Below are 16,383 nucleotides of genomic sequence, written 5' to 3' on the forward strand. Positions count from 1 at the left end.
TTAATTCAGAAAAGTAAAAACTACCTGAGATTTTATCATCAGATAACCACCATTAATATAAATCTTTTATACTCATGCACACATACTTTATATTTACATAAACTTCCAACAAGATTCCATGAGTGTTGAAAGTGTTAGCTGCTCAGTCGTGTCTGACTCTGAGACGCTATGAGCCTGCCATGCTCCTTTGTCCATGGATTTCTGTAGGCCAGAATACTGGAGTGGGTAGCTATTTCTTCTCCAGGGGATCTTCCCAACCTAGGGATCCATACTTTTATTTAGAGCACAGGGAACTCTGCTCAATGCTATGTGGTACCCTGGAGGGGAGGGGAGTTTGGAGGAGAATGGATACACGTACATGCGTGACTGAGTCCCTTTATTGTCCACCTGAAACTATCACAACATTGTCAATCAGCCATACTCCAATATAAAATAAAAAGTTTAATAAAAAGATTAAAAAAAGATTCCATACTTTTCTTGATGCTCATATGTGCTTAGTCGCTCAGTCATATCCAACTCTTTGCAACCCCGTGGACTGTAGCCTGCCAGGCTCCTCTGTCCAAGGGGATTCTCTATGCAAGAATACTGGAGTAGGTTGCCATGCCCTCCTCCAGGGGAACTTCCCAACCCAGGGATTGAACTGAGGTCTCCCACATTGCAAGTGGATTCTTTACCATCTGAGCAACCAGGGAAGATATGTATAATCAGGGAAGGATATGTATAGTTATACACATTCATATATATACATATACAAATATATATACACATATACATACAGTGAGGTGGGGCAATTGGTCATTGATGATTTTTCAATATGGGGCTCATTACACAACCTGACGTTATCTTGCCATCTTCTTACTTTCCAATTCATTACTGGAAATCCTGTTACCACGACTCCCTGTGTTGACTTGCCCCACCCAATCTGTGACCTGGACTCTGGAGCCGGTGTTTCTCTTCCTCTCTCTCAGTGTCTGCCCTCAGGTAGAACTCATCCAAGTGGATGCGGAGTCAAGGTATGTGCCTCTGTTGCCTGTGGCTGTGTGTGTAACTTTCAATACGTGCCCTTTTCACTTCTGGGAATAAAATAAGAACCAATTTAATTACACTGGCAGTCCCTAGAAGTCTACTGTTTGATAATCTGAAGGCAAATACATCTGTTAGACAGGACTGGAAAAAATAGGAGCCAACAACCTTGGTCTTGTGAAGCAGGTGTGATGCTCTGTCCCTTTCTACCTTTGGGATCTTGGGCAAGTCATTTATGTTTAGTGAACTTACTTTCTTCCTTGTAAAAGAGAAGGAATAATAGCATCAATGTTAATTCGATGCTCTAAAGAGATAATTACATGTAACTGCTTTGTAAATAATTAAGCATGATCTACATATTAACTATTACTGTTAATACTCTTTTGTAACTCCCTTCTCATGTGCATTTCCATTTTAATTGGGGCCAATGTCTTTTGACCCAAAGGACTGAATTCACAGTAAGAGAATTTCAGGTCACTGAGGAAGCCATTCTTGGGTGAGGAATGTTTCTGATAGTCCTCACATTACAGCAAACAGGAAACTACTAACTCCGTCTTTGCATAGGGTTTGCTCTGTCCCTGTAAGACTGAAGAACACACAATGATTAACCAAAAAAAAAAAAAAAAAAGCCTCTGGGGGAGAAAAAAAATCATCATATCAGAGGAATTTCATGCTTTACTGCTTTCAGTTTTCTGGAAGAACATATGTACTTACATCCCCAGCAGGAGGCGCAAAATAGATGCCACTGGAGTCGAATTTATAGTGCGGATTCTGAACTAATTCCGGGTTGAAGAATTTGTTTAGGATGCTGCGCAGCGTGCGCCGGTCCCAGTCGTCAGTCACGCGGCCGCCGTAATTGCACTCGCCGGTCATGTAGCGTAGGGCGTCGTAGGGCAGGTCCTATAGGAGAGCTCAAGTTGCTCAACCAGGCAAGACTTAGCAGTCCCACATCATACAGAACCGTGTTTCTTGCTTGCTCACGTTATTAAACAGTTTACAAAACATTTGCATCACCACAGTTTCCCTTTATATGTTCGCTTCCCAGCTAAGTTGCTGCAGTTTTCCCCAGGGTCTCTTTTTGTGGTCTGTCATTTTCAATCCGTCAGTGCAAAGAAAAGAAATCCTCTATAACTTGTGATAAAGTGATATAGCTCAGTCGTGTCCGACTCTTTGTGGAATGTAGCCTACCAGGTTCCACCATTCATGGGATTTTCCAGGCAAGAGTACTGGAGTAGGGTGCCATTTCCTTCTCCAGGAGATCTTCCCGACCCAGGGATTGAACCCGGCTCTCTGGTAGGCATTGTAGGCAGACGCTTTACCGTGTGAGCCACCAGGAAAGATCCCAACTTGTGAACTCACCTACTATTCGACCAGCATTAGTGCACCACCTACTATGTGCCTGATGCAAAATAAATTAGAACATAATCCCATCCTTGAAAATCCACCACTGCTAAGTGACAGTAGCAGTAGCAAGTGACGTTCAAAAACAATCAAATCTGAGATAATCAGTTTTAATATCCTTCACCACCTTTTTATACCTGTATATACTGATATTTTGGCAATTCAAATCATACTGTATGTACAATTCTGCATATAATTTTCCACCAAATCTCATATTATATATTTTACTGTTCCTTAAAATAGTATATGAAAATACTATCTTAATAATCATGTTCTAATACTGAAGACTTTAGTGGCTCCTAATTTTCTACTTTGTTAACTTATGTTTCACTAAATATACGGTTCTTAAATTTTCTAATGATTCTTTAGTCTAGATTCCTAAAAAGGAAATTATGTCAATGGAAAGGAATTTATAAAAAGCAATTGATTAATGTTATCAAACTACTTTCCTGAAAGACTGTAGCAACTGTAGTTGTTAAAACAGTTCTAAAATCTTTGCTAATTTGATTGCCCAAAGATAATTAATATTACGTTCATTTGCACTTTCTAGAATACTAATAAAATTTATGATCTTTTAATTTCTAATAACATTTGTTCTTCTATAAGTAGCCTCCCATCCATTTTTTCAATTAAAGTTTTAATAGTTTTATTTTATTTGTATAAACTCTTTAATAAATTGACCTCTATCAAATTTGTAGAGATATTTTTCCCTGTTACTTTGCTTTTTTATTGTATTCACTAGTATACATAATTTCTAAATGTTTATGAATGCAAATAAACTGATTTTTCATATTGCAATTTTGTTTAGCTTAACCATAAATACTTAGATGTGTTGTGCTTAGTTGCTCAGTCATGTCCAACTCTTTGTGCCCCCAGGCTTCTCTGTCCATGGAGATTTCCAGGCAAGGATACTGGAGCGGGTTGCCATGCCCTTCTCCAGCGGATCTTCCTGACCGAGGTCTCCTGCACTGCAGGCAGATTCTTTACCAGATGAGCTAACAGGGAAGCCTAAATACTTACATACCCACCAGTAATATAAAGAATTTTCTCTCACTGCTCACAACAAAACTGAGTGTTATCATTTAGATAAAATGATAATTAAGCAATAAAATTGTTTTTAATTTTTAAATTAATTTTTGAGATATAATTGACATATAACATATTTGTTTCAGGTATGCCACATAATGATTTGGTATTTGTATGTACTATGAAATGATAACAACAAGCTCATTTAACATTCATCATCACAGTTACAAAAACTTTTTGTGTTGAGAACTTTTAAGATCTGTTTTCTTTAGCCACTTTCAAATATGCAGTATAGTATTAACAATAGTCACCATACTGTATGCTACATATCTTAATTTTATTTTCGATACTGACATTTGAGAAATATTTATTCGCCATTTGTATTTCTTATTGTTAAATAATCCACTTTTTTCTTTTAAGTGTTTTCTTCACATAAATGAATATCTTTTTTCTTATTATTAAAAGCTCTATTAAGATACAGGATCAGTTTGTTATACAAATTTTAGATATTTTCTCCAAGTCATCTTGTCTTTTATTTTTATGATGTTTAATTGTTTATGGCTTTTTATTATAGCAATGTTTTTAAATGTTTGCTACTAAAATATAGAAATTTTTTACTTTAGGATATTTTCCTATCTTTTTTTTTTAATTGTTCTACACATCTTTCTGCAGTTATTTGCTAAAGGTTTAAGTGTATACATTGTACATCCCAGTGATCCCACTTTGAGGAATCCCTTCAACAGAAAAAAATAGCTCTTGGGAAGAATAGGTGGTACTAATTTCAAAGGAAGAATTTACTGAATTCAGGGTTGGGAATTTTGAGACTAGTTCTTTGGTAGAACTGGAAGAGAAGGTAGTGAATTTAGGAGAACACCTCAGGACCCAAGACCTGGTCGAGAAACAAGCAGAAGCAGGAGGGAGAAGCCGGCATGGTGATGAGGGGAGTTTGCAGATGCAGGCACTGCTTGGGTTTGCCTTGCTGATAGGTCATAAAACTGTTTTAAAAAAAAACTCCTGCACAAATTAAATAGTTAATATATGAGGATGAGCTGGCCCCTGGGAGTGCTTTGTGAGGCAGACATAAAATGACATCTGGAGAGGGAAGAATTTGATTTATGTATAAAGGGTTAAACCTCCCAACATTCCCCTGAGAACTGATGGGTACACTGGTGTTTATCTCAGCTGCTTCATCACAACAGGGCCAATCAATCAAACCCAGGAATGTGTTCTCCTAGAGGCCCAGGTCCATCGTCTGGGGTTGTAGAAATAGCAGCTGTATGCTGGGACTGCTTCCCTGCTCCGTTGTAACAAGAAGGTTGATACCATGGACTGGGAGAGAGTATAGAACCAGGCAACAAGTATGCAAGGTTATGTTGATATATGAAGTTACTCATTTTAACTCTGCTTATTATTGAATAGTGGAGGGCTTCCCTCGAAGCTCAGTTGGTAGAGAATCATTCTGCAATACAGGAGACCCAGGTTCGATTCCTGGGTTGGGAAGATCCCCTGGAGAAGGAAATGGCAACCCACTCCAATATTCTTGCCTGGAGAATCCCATGGACAGAGGAGCCCAGCAGGCTACTGCTCATGGGGTCACAAGAGTCAGACATGACTTAGCGACTAAACCATCACCACCATTATTGAATAGTAAGAAATGAAAAGGAAATAAAATCCTGATAGTCAAAAAGGAGAAGCTGTGTATGCAGCCATTGAGACAAAGATCTATACTATGATTGTTTACAACATATGTGAGTAAGAACAGCAAGCTGAAAATGATATGCAAATATGATTATGTTTTTAAAGAAAATTTGTGCATATACTATATATATGTATATATGTTAACTATTTGTGCACAAGAAGAAGTCTGGACAGGCCCTACTGTGAAACTGGTTGCTTTGGGGTGAAGTTAGGGTGACAGTGAGGGGTGGGACTTTTATTCACACACACACAATGACATACACAACACCTCTGGGAATTACCCATCAGCCAAGTACATTATATATACCTACTTGCATTTTCTTTTTTTATAATTGTTCTTATTTACTTAAAAAATTAATATATATATAAAAAATTCATACAGCTCAATAACAAAAACCAAATGATCTGATTAAAGGATGGACAGAGGATCTGAATAGATATTTTTCCAAAGAAGACATACAGGTGGCCAACAGGCACATGGAAAGATACTCAGCATCACTAATCACCAGGAAAATGCAAATCAAAATCACAATGAGATGTTCTTTCACATCTGTCAGAATGGCTATTATCAAAAGACAAGAAATAATACATATGTTGGTGGTAATGTAAATTGGTGCAGCCATTATGAAAAACAGTATGGAGGTTGCTCAAAAAATGTTTTGAAATAGAACTACCATATGACCCAGCAATTCCACTTCTGGGTATTTATTCAAAGAAAATGAAAGCACTAATTTGAAAGGCTATATACACCCCTATGTCTATTGCAGCATCATTTAAATAGCCAAGACATGGAAGCAATGTCAGTGTTCATTGACGGATGAATGGACAAAGGAGATGTGGACTAGAGGTGGAATACAAATGGAATACTACTCAGCCATAAAAAGAGTGCAGTCTTGCCATTTGTGACAAAATGAATGGATCTTGAGGGTATTAAGCGAAATAAGTGAGATAAGACAAATACCGTATGATTTCACTTAAATGTAGAATCTTGAAAAACATGAACAAAACAAAACTTATAGATACAGAGAATAGACGGATAACTGCCATGGGGCAAGGGGTTGTGGGGAAGCCAAAATGGGTAAAAGAGACTAAGACACACATTCCAGTTATAATTCGTGGGGATCTAAGTACAGCATCGTGACATTAGTAATATCATATTGCAAATTTGATAGTTGCTAAGAAAGTAAATTTTAAAAGTTTTCATCATAAGAAAAAAAATTTTTTAGTTCTATGGTGACAGATAACTAAAAGTACTGTGGTAATCATTTTGCAATATATACAAAGGTTGAATCATGTTGTATACCTGAAACTAATAGAATGTTGCAGGTAAATTGCACTTCAATACAAAGAACAAAATTTTGATTGCTGAAGAAGAATTCCATTAGATTCAATACCAAAGGGAACTGTGAATCACATTCCTCAAAAAAACATCTCCCTGTATCTCTTGATGGCTTTTATGAGATGAGTGCATAGCAGTTTTGTTCGGTTGGTTGTATGATTAATCTGTTCGCTGTCATTTAACAGTAGGAATCCCGTCAGTCAGTCCTATATGTCAGTGAGAGAGTCCCATAGCATTTGCTATAATAGACAATTCCTGATATTCCTTATTCACTCAGTGTGCTCTCTCTCCTTTTCTTCTGGCTTCTCTGTCTGCACTTTTCATTTCTCCCGTCCTCTCTCCTACTACTGATATTGGATGCTCACCAGCAGTCAGGCTTTAGCTCATTTTTACTCTACAAGGCCTTTCTTTTAAATCTCAGGTGTTCTCAGGCTTCTCCCTACACATTAACAATTAACAGCTTTCTATTCGTGCTTTCTTTTCCCGGGCTTTATATCTCTATGCCAAAAGCCTATCAAATATCACGGTTATCAACCTAGTCATCTCAGATGTATAAAATGTACAAGACTAAATTATTTATCCACTCAACCATCCCCATTTCACTAACCCATCTGCTATACAACTATTAATTCCTGGTACTATTTCCTGTCTGGATTAATCAGTGGATGGACCACCAATTGAGACCTAAAATCTAACATTAAGAGACTTCTTCCTATCCCTTTACCATTTAATATCTAGGTCATTTTCAGTCCTTGTCCCTACATATCTATTATATCTCTTCCACATTTCCCATCCTAGTCCAAATGATTTGGTTTAAACTCTCAGCATCTCTTGCATGGGTACTGTGATGGTCTTCTGTATTAGTTCCCTAGGCCTGCCAATAGATGGATTAAAATAAGAGAAATTCATTGTCTGATAGTGCTGGACGCTAAAAGTTTGAAATCAAGGTGTTGGCAGGGCCACACTCCCTCCAAAACTTCTAAGAGGATCTTTTCTTGCCTCTTCCAGCTTCTGTAGCCCCAGGTGTTCCTTAGTTTGTCACTGCATAATTCTAATCTCTGCCTCTGGCTATCTTTTCTGTGTACCCAAATGTTACCGCTATAAATGATACACACACACACACACACACACACACATACATAATACACACACACAGTATTTTAAAATTTCATATTCAGTTCAGTTCAGAGAAACAGAGACAGAGCAGGGAGAGCAAGGGGGCAAAATGTGGTTGATATGACAACAACATGACACTGTGGGGCTTCTTCCCAGGATCTGTAACTCATGTTAACACCACTGGCTTAAGTAGTTTGTCTGATCTGGGACAAATAGCCCAAACTCTAGAAAAATAGTATTATGACATTTCCCTCAAAATAAAGCCATGAACAGAGGGAAATCAGTCTGTTTTTTTTTCCATTTTGGAGACTGGCTGATGTATGGTCTTCCCAAACCCTTTACAAAATACGTACAGTATGATCACTTTTCAAATTGCCATAGGTGTTTATGTATCAAAATAAATGATAAAATACAGATTGTTAACAAATAAACTGACATCTTAACTACCTACTAGGGCATTTATAATATCCTATTACAACAAAATCCTATTTAAAAAAACTTTTGGAAACTATCCTGCCATTCATTATTTTCTCCCTCACGGAAAAATCCTCTTGTTTATTTGTTTAAACAAAAATAAACTGCACAGGAACAATTTTAAAGTCCAAAGAGACAACAACTTTGTTTTAAGGCTGCAGTAGCTGATACAGCTTCTCATTGCTACCTAGGTCCCACCTCCTCTGTGGACCACTGCCATACATTCAGAACCCTGTTAGCTAATGCATATTCTGCTATTCATTCTATAAAAGGAGAAATTAATCAGACATCCTTGCTCACTGTACAAACACTCTGTGATAAAGTGCACAACAGGTAACTGTTATATTACCTCATACTGATTGAGGAACATGTGCAGCTGCTGTACGCTGATTCTGAGATCAGTCTCGTTGAACTCATAAGGAATATTCCACCCCAGGGGGCCAAACTTCCGTCTCTCTTGTACCAAAGCATGAAAGAAACAGAGGCCATATAGTAGTTTCTTGAATTCCTCCTGTAATGAGAAGAAATGGTATAGCATCATTCTTTCTTCCCCAACACTGCATTATGCTTATCATACTTTAAAATCAAAGTAATTACTTTTGCTGATAAATATATCCATGTCAAAGTGAAACTAAAACAGAAGTAACTTTTTCACTGGCTATTTAGGCAAAAATATGCTCATTTGTATACATGTTCAGTTGACACACACAGCTACGTACACCAGGTTTCAGAAAGTATAGTGAGCTTGTCTAATTCAATGTTACCTTATATATATATATGTGTGTGTGTGTGTGTGTGTGTGTGTGTGTGTGTTTGAAGTCACTCAGTTGTGTCCAACTCTTTGCAACCCCATGGACTGTAGCCCACCAGGCTCCTCTGTCCATGGGATTCTCCAGGCAAGAATACTGGAGTGGGTTGCCATTTCCTTCTCCAGATATATGTATATATACACGATTTTGGAGGATTTCAACTTAAGCACTGCGAAGCAAAAACTATGAATTCCAATGTTTGTTCCCAGATCACCATGGAGAAATTTCAAAGGAGATAGTTCAAATCAATTGAGAAACTCTAACAAGCACTTTTGGATTGAAGTTTTGGGCAGCCTCACAGTGTTTATGTTACTACAGAAGTCCTATGTGCATGCGTGTGTGCATGCTCAGTCACTTCAGTCATGTCCAACCCTATGTACTATAGCCCTCCAGGCTCCTCTGTCTATGGGATTCTCCAGGAAAGAATATTGGGGTGGGTTGCCATGCCCTCCTCCAGGGGATCTTCCCGACCCAGGGACTGAACCCACATCTCCTGTGTCTTCTGCATTGGCAGGTGGATTCTTTACCCCCTGAGCCACCTAAGAACCCCATAAAAGTTCTAGAGTCACTGTCAAACACACATTCCATGTTGATTCAGAACTCAGAAGGTACAATGCAATATGTTAATTATTTGTACCCTCCACAAAGATATAAAAATGGTCAAACTAGAGCCTGAGAAAGGATTTGTGAAGAGATTTCCTTGGAAAGTGCAGCTGCTGTACTGGGAGTCCCCTTGTCCTTATATCCAGGAAGAGGAGAGGGGTGTGTTGGGTCCAAGCTACCAAGAAAGAATTCATGGGGCCACCCAGAGAGTTGATACATGTACCCTGCATCTGGAATAGAGTGCTGCTGCTGCTGTTAAGTCACTTCAGTCATGTCCGACTCTGTGCGACCCCATGGATGGCAGCCTACAAGGCTCCCCTGTCCCTGGAATTCTCCAGGCAAGAACACTGGAGTGGGTTGCCATTTCTTTCTCCAATGCATGAAAGTGAAAAGTGAAATGAAGACACTCAGTCATGTCCAACTCTTAGCGACCCCATGGACTGCAGCCTACCAGGCTCCTCCATCCATGGGATTTTCCAGGCAAGAGTACTGGAGTAGGGTGCCATTGCCTTCTCCATGGGATAGAGTGGAAAAATGCGAAATTCATGCCTAGGAGTATGGAGCAGCCTATGGCCTCGGACTGTAGACTTTGGTGCAGAAATCATTAGCTCTCCTTCACATGGTGGGCCAATCTGGAGTGAATCCCAAGGAGTGGACAGGGAACTGGACTAGGAATGTCAGCCAGTAGTCATTTCAGTGATTTTCTTCTCAAGGAGACTTGTGTCATGGGGCAAGGAAATCCCAACAGTAAGAGCCGGTATGAAGTGAAGGCTGGAGAACCAAAGGCTGAGAGGAAACAGCCAGATGAAGGGGAGGTGTTGCCGAGGGTGATGGAGGCACAAAGAAGTCAAGCAGCAAAGGGAGCCAAGGAAGAACCCCTAAGAGAACTCACAAGGCAGAAACAGTCAGCTTCACACCCCAGCCAAGTCAAAAGAGCTCCAGGCACATGGCAAGATGTTCAACATTGCTAATTATTAGAGGAATGTAAATCAAAACCACAATGCAGTATTACCACCTCACATAGTCAGAATGGCTATCATCAAGAAGACAAGTAACAAACGCTGGAGAAGGTGTGGAGTAAAGGGAACCCTTGTACACTGTTGGTAGGAATGTAAATTGGTAGAGCCACTATGGAAAACAGTACGGAGGTTCCTTCAAAAATGAAAAATAGAACTACCATAAGATCCAGCAATTCCATTTATGGGTATATATCTGAAAGAAAAAGAAAATTCTAACTCAAAATGATATAATACATGCACTCTATTTACAACAGGGTTCATAGCAGCCCTATTTACAACAGCCAAGACATGGAAACAACCCAGGCTTCCATCAACATATAATTGGCTTAAGAGGATATGATGTATACATATACACAATGGAGTATCACTCAGCCACGAAAAGAATGAAATATTGCCATTTTCAGCAACATGGATGAAATTAGAAAATATTTTCCTTAATGAAATAACTCAGAGAAAAACAAATACAGTATGATATCACTTATATATGGAATCTAAAAAATAAAACAAATGAATCTATCTACAAAACAGAAACAGACTCACAGACACAGAAAACAAACTAATGGTTATCAAAGAAAAGAGGAAGGAGTATGGGATCAACAGATACAAACTATTAAACATAAAATAAACATAAATCTCCCTGGTGGCTCAGATAATAGAGAACCTGGTTGCAATGCAGAAGACCCAGGTTTGATCCCTGGGGGAAGATCCCCTGGAGAAGGATATGGCAACCCACTTCAGTATTCTTGCCTGGAAATTCCATGGACAGAGGAGCCTGGTGAGCCACAGTTCATGTGTCACAAAGAGTCAGATATGGCTGAGTGACTAACACTTTCACTTTCAAACATGAAATAAGCAACATGGATTTACTACATAACACTTAGGAATTATATTCATTATCTTACAATAACCTACAATGGAATATAACCTGAAAAAAACGTAATCATTTTGCTGTATACCTGAAACTAGCCCAGTATTATAAATACACTATACTTCAACAAAAAAAGAGAACAATGCCAACTCTATCCTTTTTCCCCTACAGTATGAAGCCTCACCAGGCTCAAGGTGAGATACTAGAGAGCAGAAACCTGTTTTCCATAAAAGTTAAAATATCAATTAATATATCATGTTGCACTTTCTGACTTCTGATTCAAGACTGGCTCTGCAGTTTAAAATGACTCTAGGTCATTTAATTACCTGACACTAATCAGGAAAGCCAGGAGACTGCCCAAAGTTTTAACCAAGGGCAGGGTGAAGGTTATCCCCATGGAATAAAATCAAAAGGGAAAGTGTGAGACGAGCAGAAAGGAGCATAAGTTTAACCACAGAGGGGGGAGAAGCGAAGTTAAACATGCTGTGCTGATTCTGCAACTCTTCTGGATATAGTAGAGAACTGAGCAAATCAATAAATGTGTTGAGGTGGGAGCCAGGCTTCTCACTATTGAAGAAGGGACAAGTGAATACGGAATGAGGAAAAGCTGGAAAGAACCCAGGGTAGAGCAACAGAAATTGGAGGTATTGGTAGGAACTTGTTACTTCTAAAACATGTATATGAATGTTTGTGTGTGCACGGGGTTGTCTGTATGCACTGTATGTGTGTATGCAGATTTGCATATACATATTGTGAGTACATGTATATGTTTCAAAGTTCTCTCTAAAAAGAAGACATACAGATGACTAACAAACACATGAAAAGATGCTCAACATCACTCATTATCAGAGAAATGCAAATCAAAACCACAATGACGTACCATTTCATGCCAGTCAGAACGGCTGCGATCCAAAAGTCTATAAGCAATAAATGCTGGAGAGGGTGTGGAGAAAAGGGAACCCTCTTACACTGTTGTTGGGAATGCAAACTAGTACAGCCACTATGGAGAACAGGGTGGAGATTCCTTTAAAAACTGGAAATAAAACTGCCTTATGACCCAGCAATCCCACTGCTGGGCATACACAATGAGGAAACCAGAATTGAAAGAGACACTTGTACCCCAATGTTCATCGCAGCACTGTTTATAATAGCCAGGACATGGAAGCAACCTAGATGTCCATCAGCAGATGAATGGATAAGAAAGCTGTGGTATATATATATATATACACAATGGAGTATTACTCAGCCATCAAAAAGAATACATTTGAATCTGTTCTAATGAGGTGGATGAAACTGGAGCCGATTATACAGAGTGAAGTAAGCCAGAAAGAAAAACACCAATACAGTATACTAATGCATATATATGGAATTTAGAAAGATGGTAACGATAACCCTGTATGTGAGACAGCAAAAGAGACACAGATGTATAGCACAGTCTTTTGGACTCTGTGGGAGAGGGAGAGGGTGGGATGATTTCGGAGAATGGCATTAAAACATGTATAATATCATGTAAGAAATGAATCGCCAGTCTAGGTTCGATGCAGGATACAGGATGCTTGGGGCTGGTGCACTGGGATGACCCAGAGGGATGGTATGGGGAGGGAGGTAGGAGGGAGGTTCAGGATTGGGAACATGTGTACACCCGTGGTGGATTCATGTTGATGTATGGCAAAACTAATACAATATTGTAAAGTAAAATAAATAAATAGAAACTTTCTAAACTGAAAAAAATAAAAAAATAAATAAAAGGATCAGAACTACAGACAATAAATGCTACATGTCTAACACCCAAATCTTGGTCTCTAATACCATTCCCCATGAAACAGTTACCAGCGCTCTTCAGAAAAATGGCTGGTTCCAAGACTGGGGTACAGATAAGCCTGGAGCAGCTTATAACAGAAAGAGAAATAATAGTAATAAACAATGGGACCTATAACAAGTACAAAAGCAGCTCCTGCTGACCAATTCTGGACAAAACTTGAGCAAAAACCTTAAGAATAGTAATGAATTACTAATCACTGGAAAAGATGTAAAGAATTTATGAGTTCACACCTATAAAAGATAAATAAATGAGATAGAAGGGAGGGCCGCTGCTGACAACAGCATGTCAAGTGTCAAATGCGGAGGGAGTTCTGGAGTTGGAATCACCAGAGGAAATAAGTGGGTCCAGCAAGAATCATCACTGGCTACTAAATCCGGGTCCTAGGTAGATTTTGATGAGGAAGAGGATATCTTCATGGTCCAAAGTGTCTTCTCACAGATTATTCGTCACAAGGGACAAAGCAGTTATTATAGAGAGAAGAAATCAGACCATACTTCATCTGGGGGATCAAAATTAGTATCATCAGTGAGAGATAAATGGGCATTGCATGCCTCCCAGTACAAGCCTCTGAGAAGATGACTTCACCCAAGTGGCACTGTGGCTCAGAACTTGTAACCTAAAACCAATCTCAAGGAGTGAGACATGTTCTATTAAAAACAATCCAGGGAGATGAATTCTTCAGAAATGTCAGGGCCATCAAAGACAAAGGAAGGCTGAGGTAATGGTCCAGATTAAAAGAGACAAAAAAGACATGGCAACAAACTGTGATCCTAACTCTGAACCGATCCCCCGGTAAATCAGAGAAAAATGTTCTAAAGGACGTTACTTCATCAACTGACAAATTTGGGACACAAACACAAACTTGGGTAGATTAGATACAATAGTGTATCCCTGCTAAAATGATACTACAATAATAACTGTAATTGGCTAAGATAATATCTCTATTCTTAAGAAATAAGAAGACTGAAATATTTATCTAGGAATAAAGGGCAGTGACATATCTAACTTTCCTGCAGATGGTACATGTTAACAGGAAGCAAATATAAATAAAGGGCATAGAGCTGTTCTTTATATTACTTTTATATTTGCAACTTTTCTGTGAGTTTAAAATTACTTCAAAATGAAAAGCTAAAATATATGTACTATGGTGTGCTGCTTTGGCATTTGAGATTTTTGGTTTGAATTTCAGTTCATAAATGCCTGGACTTCTCATGTTTGTGACAACTATTGGAGAGACCTATGGATCTAGAAGAAAGGGAGTGACATTTTGCAAAAGGGCTTCTGTCTAGCTATCATGGGCAGAAATGCCCTCATCACCTACCTGGGAGTAACCTGCTCTCTCTGGGCCAAATCAATGCAAAAGTTTGTCATATAGCAGGTCTTGAACTATTAAGGTCTGACTTACTTTTAAATACAGGCTCCCCTTTTTTTATTACCCCAGATTTTGTTTAATGAAAGTACTTCTTTAATGTTTTCTTTTGATGTGTATTTAAAACATATTCCAACATCAAGAGTGTGGGTTTTTTAATGGTAAAAACTTACCAAGGTTCATAACCCTCTTAAAAAGAAGTTCTTCCATTTTTAATTATGGCAAAACACTGAGAAACAATTTTAGGTCGCAGACATTCACACATAGAATTCTAATCATGAAAGCAGTAGGTGGCTTCCCTGCCTGCCTTGTGATGCTAAAAAAAAAGTACCCTTATGAGTCCCATCAATCAGGGAGTAAAATCATTTTGGCTCTCATTATAGTTATATGGAGGAAATATTTTTATGTTTTAATTTAAAGATATGGCTTCAAATAGCAAAGGGCTCAGCTAATATCCTCAAACAGGATTCTCCAACCTTGTAGATTTGTATGGGGAATGGCTTGCAGCTGACTTTCTAAATAGAAGGCTGCATAATTAATAATACCCCACTAGATATCAGCTGAGCAGGAATGAGCCTAGTGGTAAGATTAAAATAAAATATTAATAAAATTGACTTCGGTACAGTCAATAATCAGTAATCAAAACCAACTGCACCGCAGTGCACGAGGCCTACTTAATTTGCAGTTTTACTCAGCACACACATCCAGGACCACCGGGGGCCACTTGAGTTGCTTTACGGGGCTGAGGTAACAAGACTTAGCCATTACTAACAGGCTTTTTGCAGCTGCCAAAGAACTCGGGGTCAGAGATCGGGTCCATGAGGTAGGAGCGAATGATATTAGCCCGTAGACCTTTCGGTGCTTCGTTGGTCATTTTCACTCCATTCTGCAGCACAGACACGGGGAAATTTGGAGATGGGTAACTTGTCAACCAAATTCGGAAATCTGGATGTGTTGTTTCTATGCTTAACTCCTGCAACAACAACAAAAAATCAGATACATAAGATACATAAAATGGAAGGAAAATCTCTGGATCATGAGGGCCAGAAGTGAGAGGAAACAGTTGTACAAAATAGGGCTTACTGCTGCAATTGAAGGCAAAAGCCTTAAAATCTAATACTGCCACTGAAAGGACATATGTCACTGGGAAGGCCCAGAGGGTTGCCACTCTCCCTGATACAATTAAAACACAGGACCATAATGTTTACAAAGGCATTACATAAATCAGAGTTGGCCATGACAAAGACTAAGACATTCCAAAAAATCTTGTGTCTTCACTGCTGTTGCTGAAATATTTATAGAAATACTTCTTTGCCCCAGAGCCATATTAAGAATGATGTCTTTTTGCTGTAGCCAAGCTGTAAGAATAAGCCACACACTCAAATAAATCAATATTAAGCCAAGTAGGGATGAACAAAAAGAGGGAGGTTTGAAAGGCAAGAAGAACTGGTGTATCCTGAAGCGCTAAACCATACCATTATTCGCGATACTTGTTTATGGGGACAGTAAGGCCTGCTAGGAGAATAGAGGATGACAGAACACTCATGACTGTTGTGAAGGCAGTATCAGGCCTTGGAGTAATATCACCAGGCTTGCCCTCTCTCCTGTTCCACTAATTCCTCCCAACTGTCCATATCAGTCATATCTGTGCTTTTTAAATTGCAAATCTTTATCAGTAAAAAAAATTTTTGAGCATTCATGTGGTAAAGGGGTGGGTGGGGAGATTGGAAGGATGCTTAGGGACATATATTTTTAATGAACAGTGAAGGTGCCATCCTTTTCTCCTACTGACTGGCCTATGCCTGGTGACTTAGGT

At 38.9% G+C, this 16,383-nt stretch overlaps 1 protein-coding gene across 1 annotated transcript in view; it reads right to left on the bottom strand.

Moving 5' to 3' along the window:
- DNAH7 (dynein axonemal heavy chain 7) overlaps positions 1-16,383 on the bottom strand; it is a 257,234-nt gene that overhangs the window by 15,948 nt on the left and 224,903 nt on the right. Inside the window, exons 57-59 of the mRNA XM_068967281.1 lie at positions 15,340-15,540; positions 8,427-8,588; positions 1,738-1,923 (exon numbers count right to left, since the gene is read on the bottom strand). Coding sequence (XP_068823382.1) covers positions 1,738-1,923; positions 8,427-8,588; positions 15,340-15,540 — 549 coding nt within the window. The remainder of the gene's footprint in view (positions 1-1,737; positions 1,924-8,426; positions 8,589-15,339; positions 15,541-16,383) is intronic.

Source organism: Capricornis sumatraensis, chromosome 3, assembly GCF_032405125.1.
Source record: "Capricornis sumatraensis isolate serow.1 chromosome 3, serow.2, whole genome shotgun sequence".
NCBI lineage: Eukaryota > Metazoa > Chordata > Mammalia > Artiodactyla > Bovidae > Capricornis > Capricornis sumatraensis.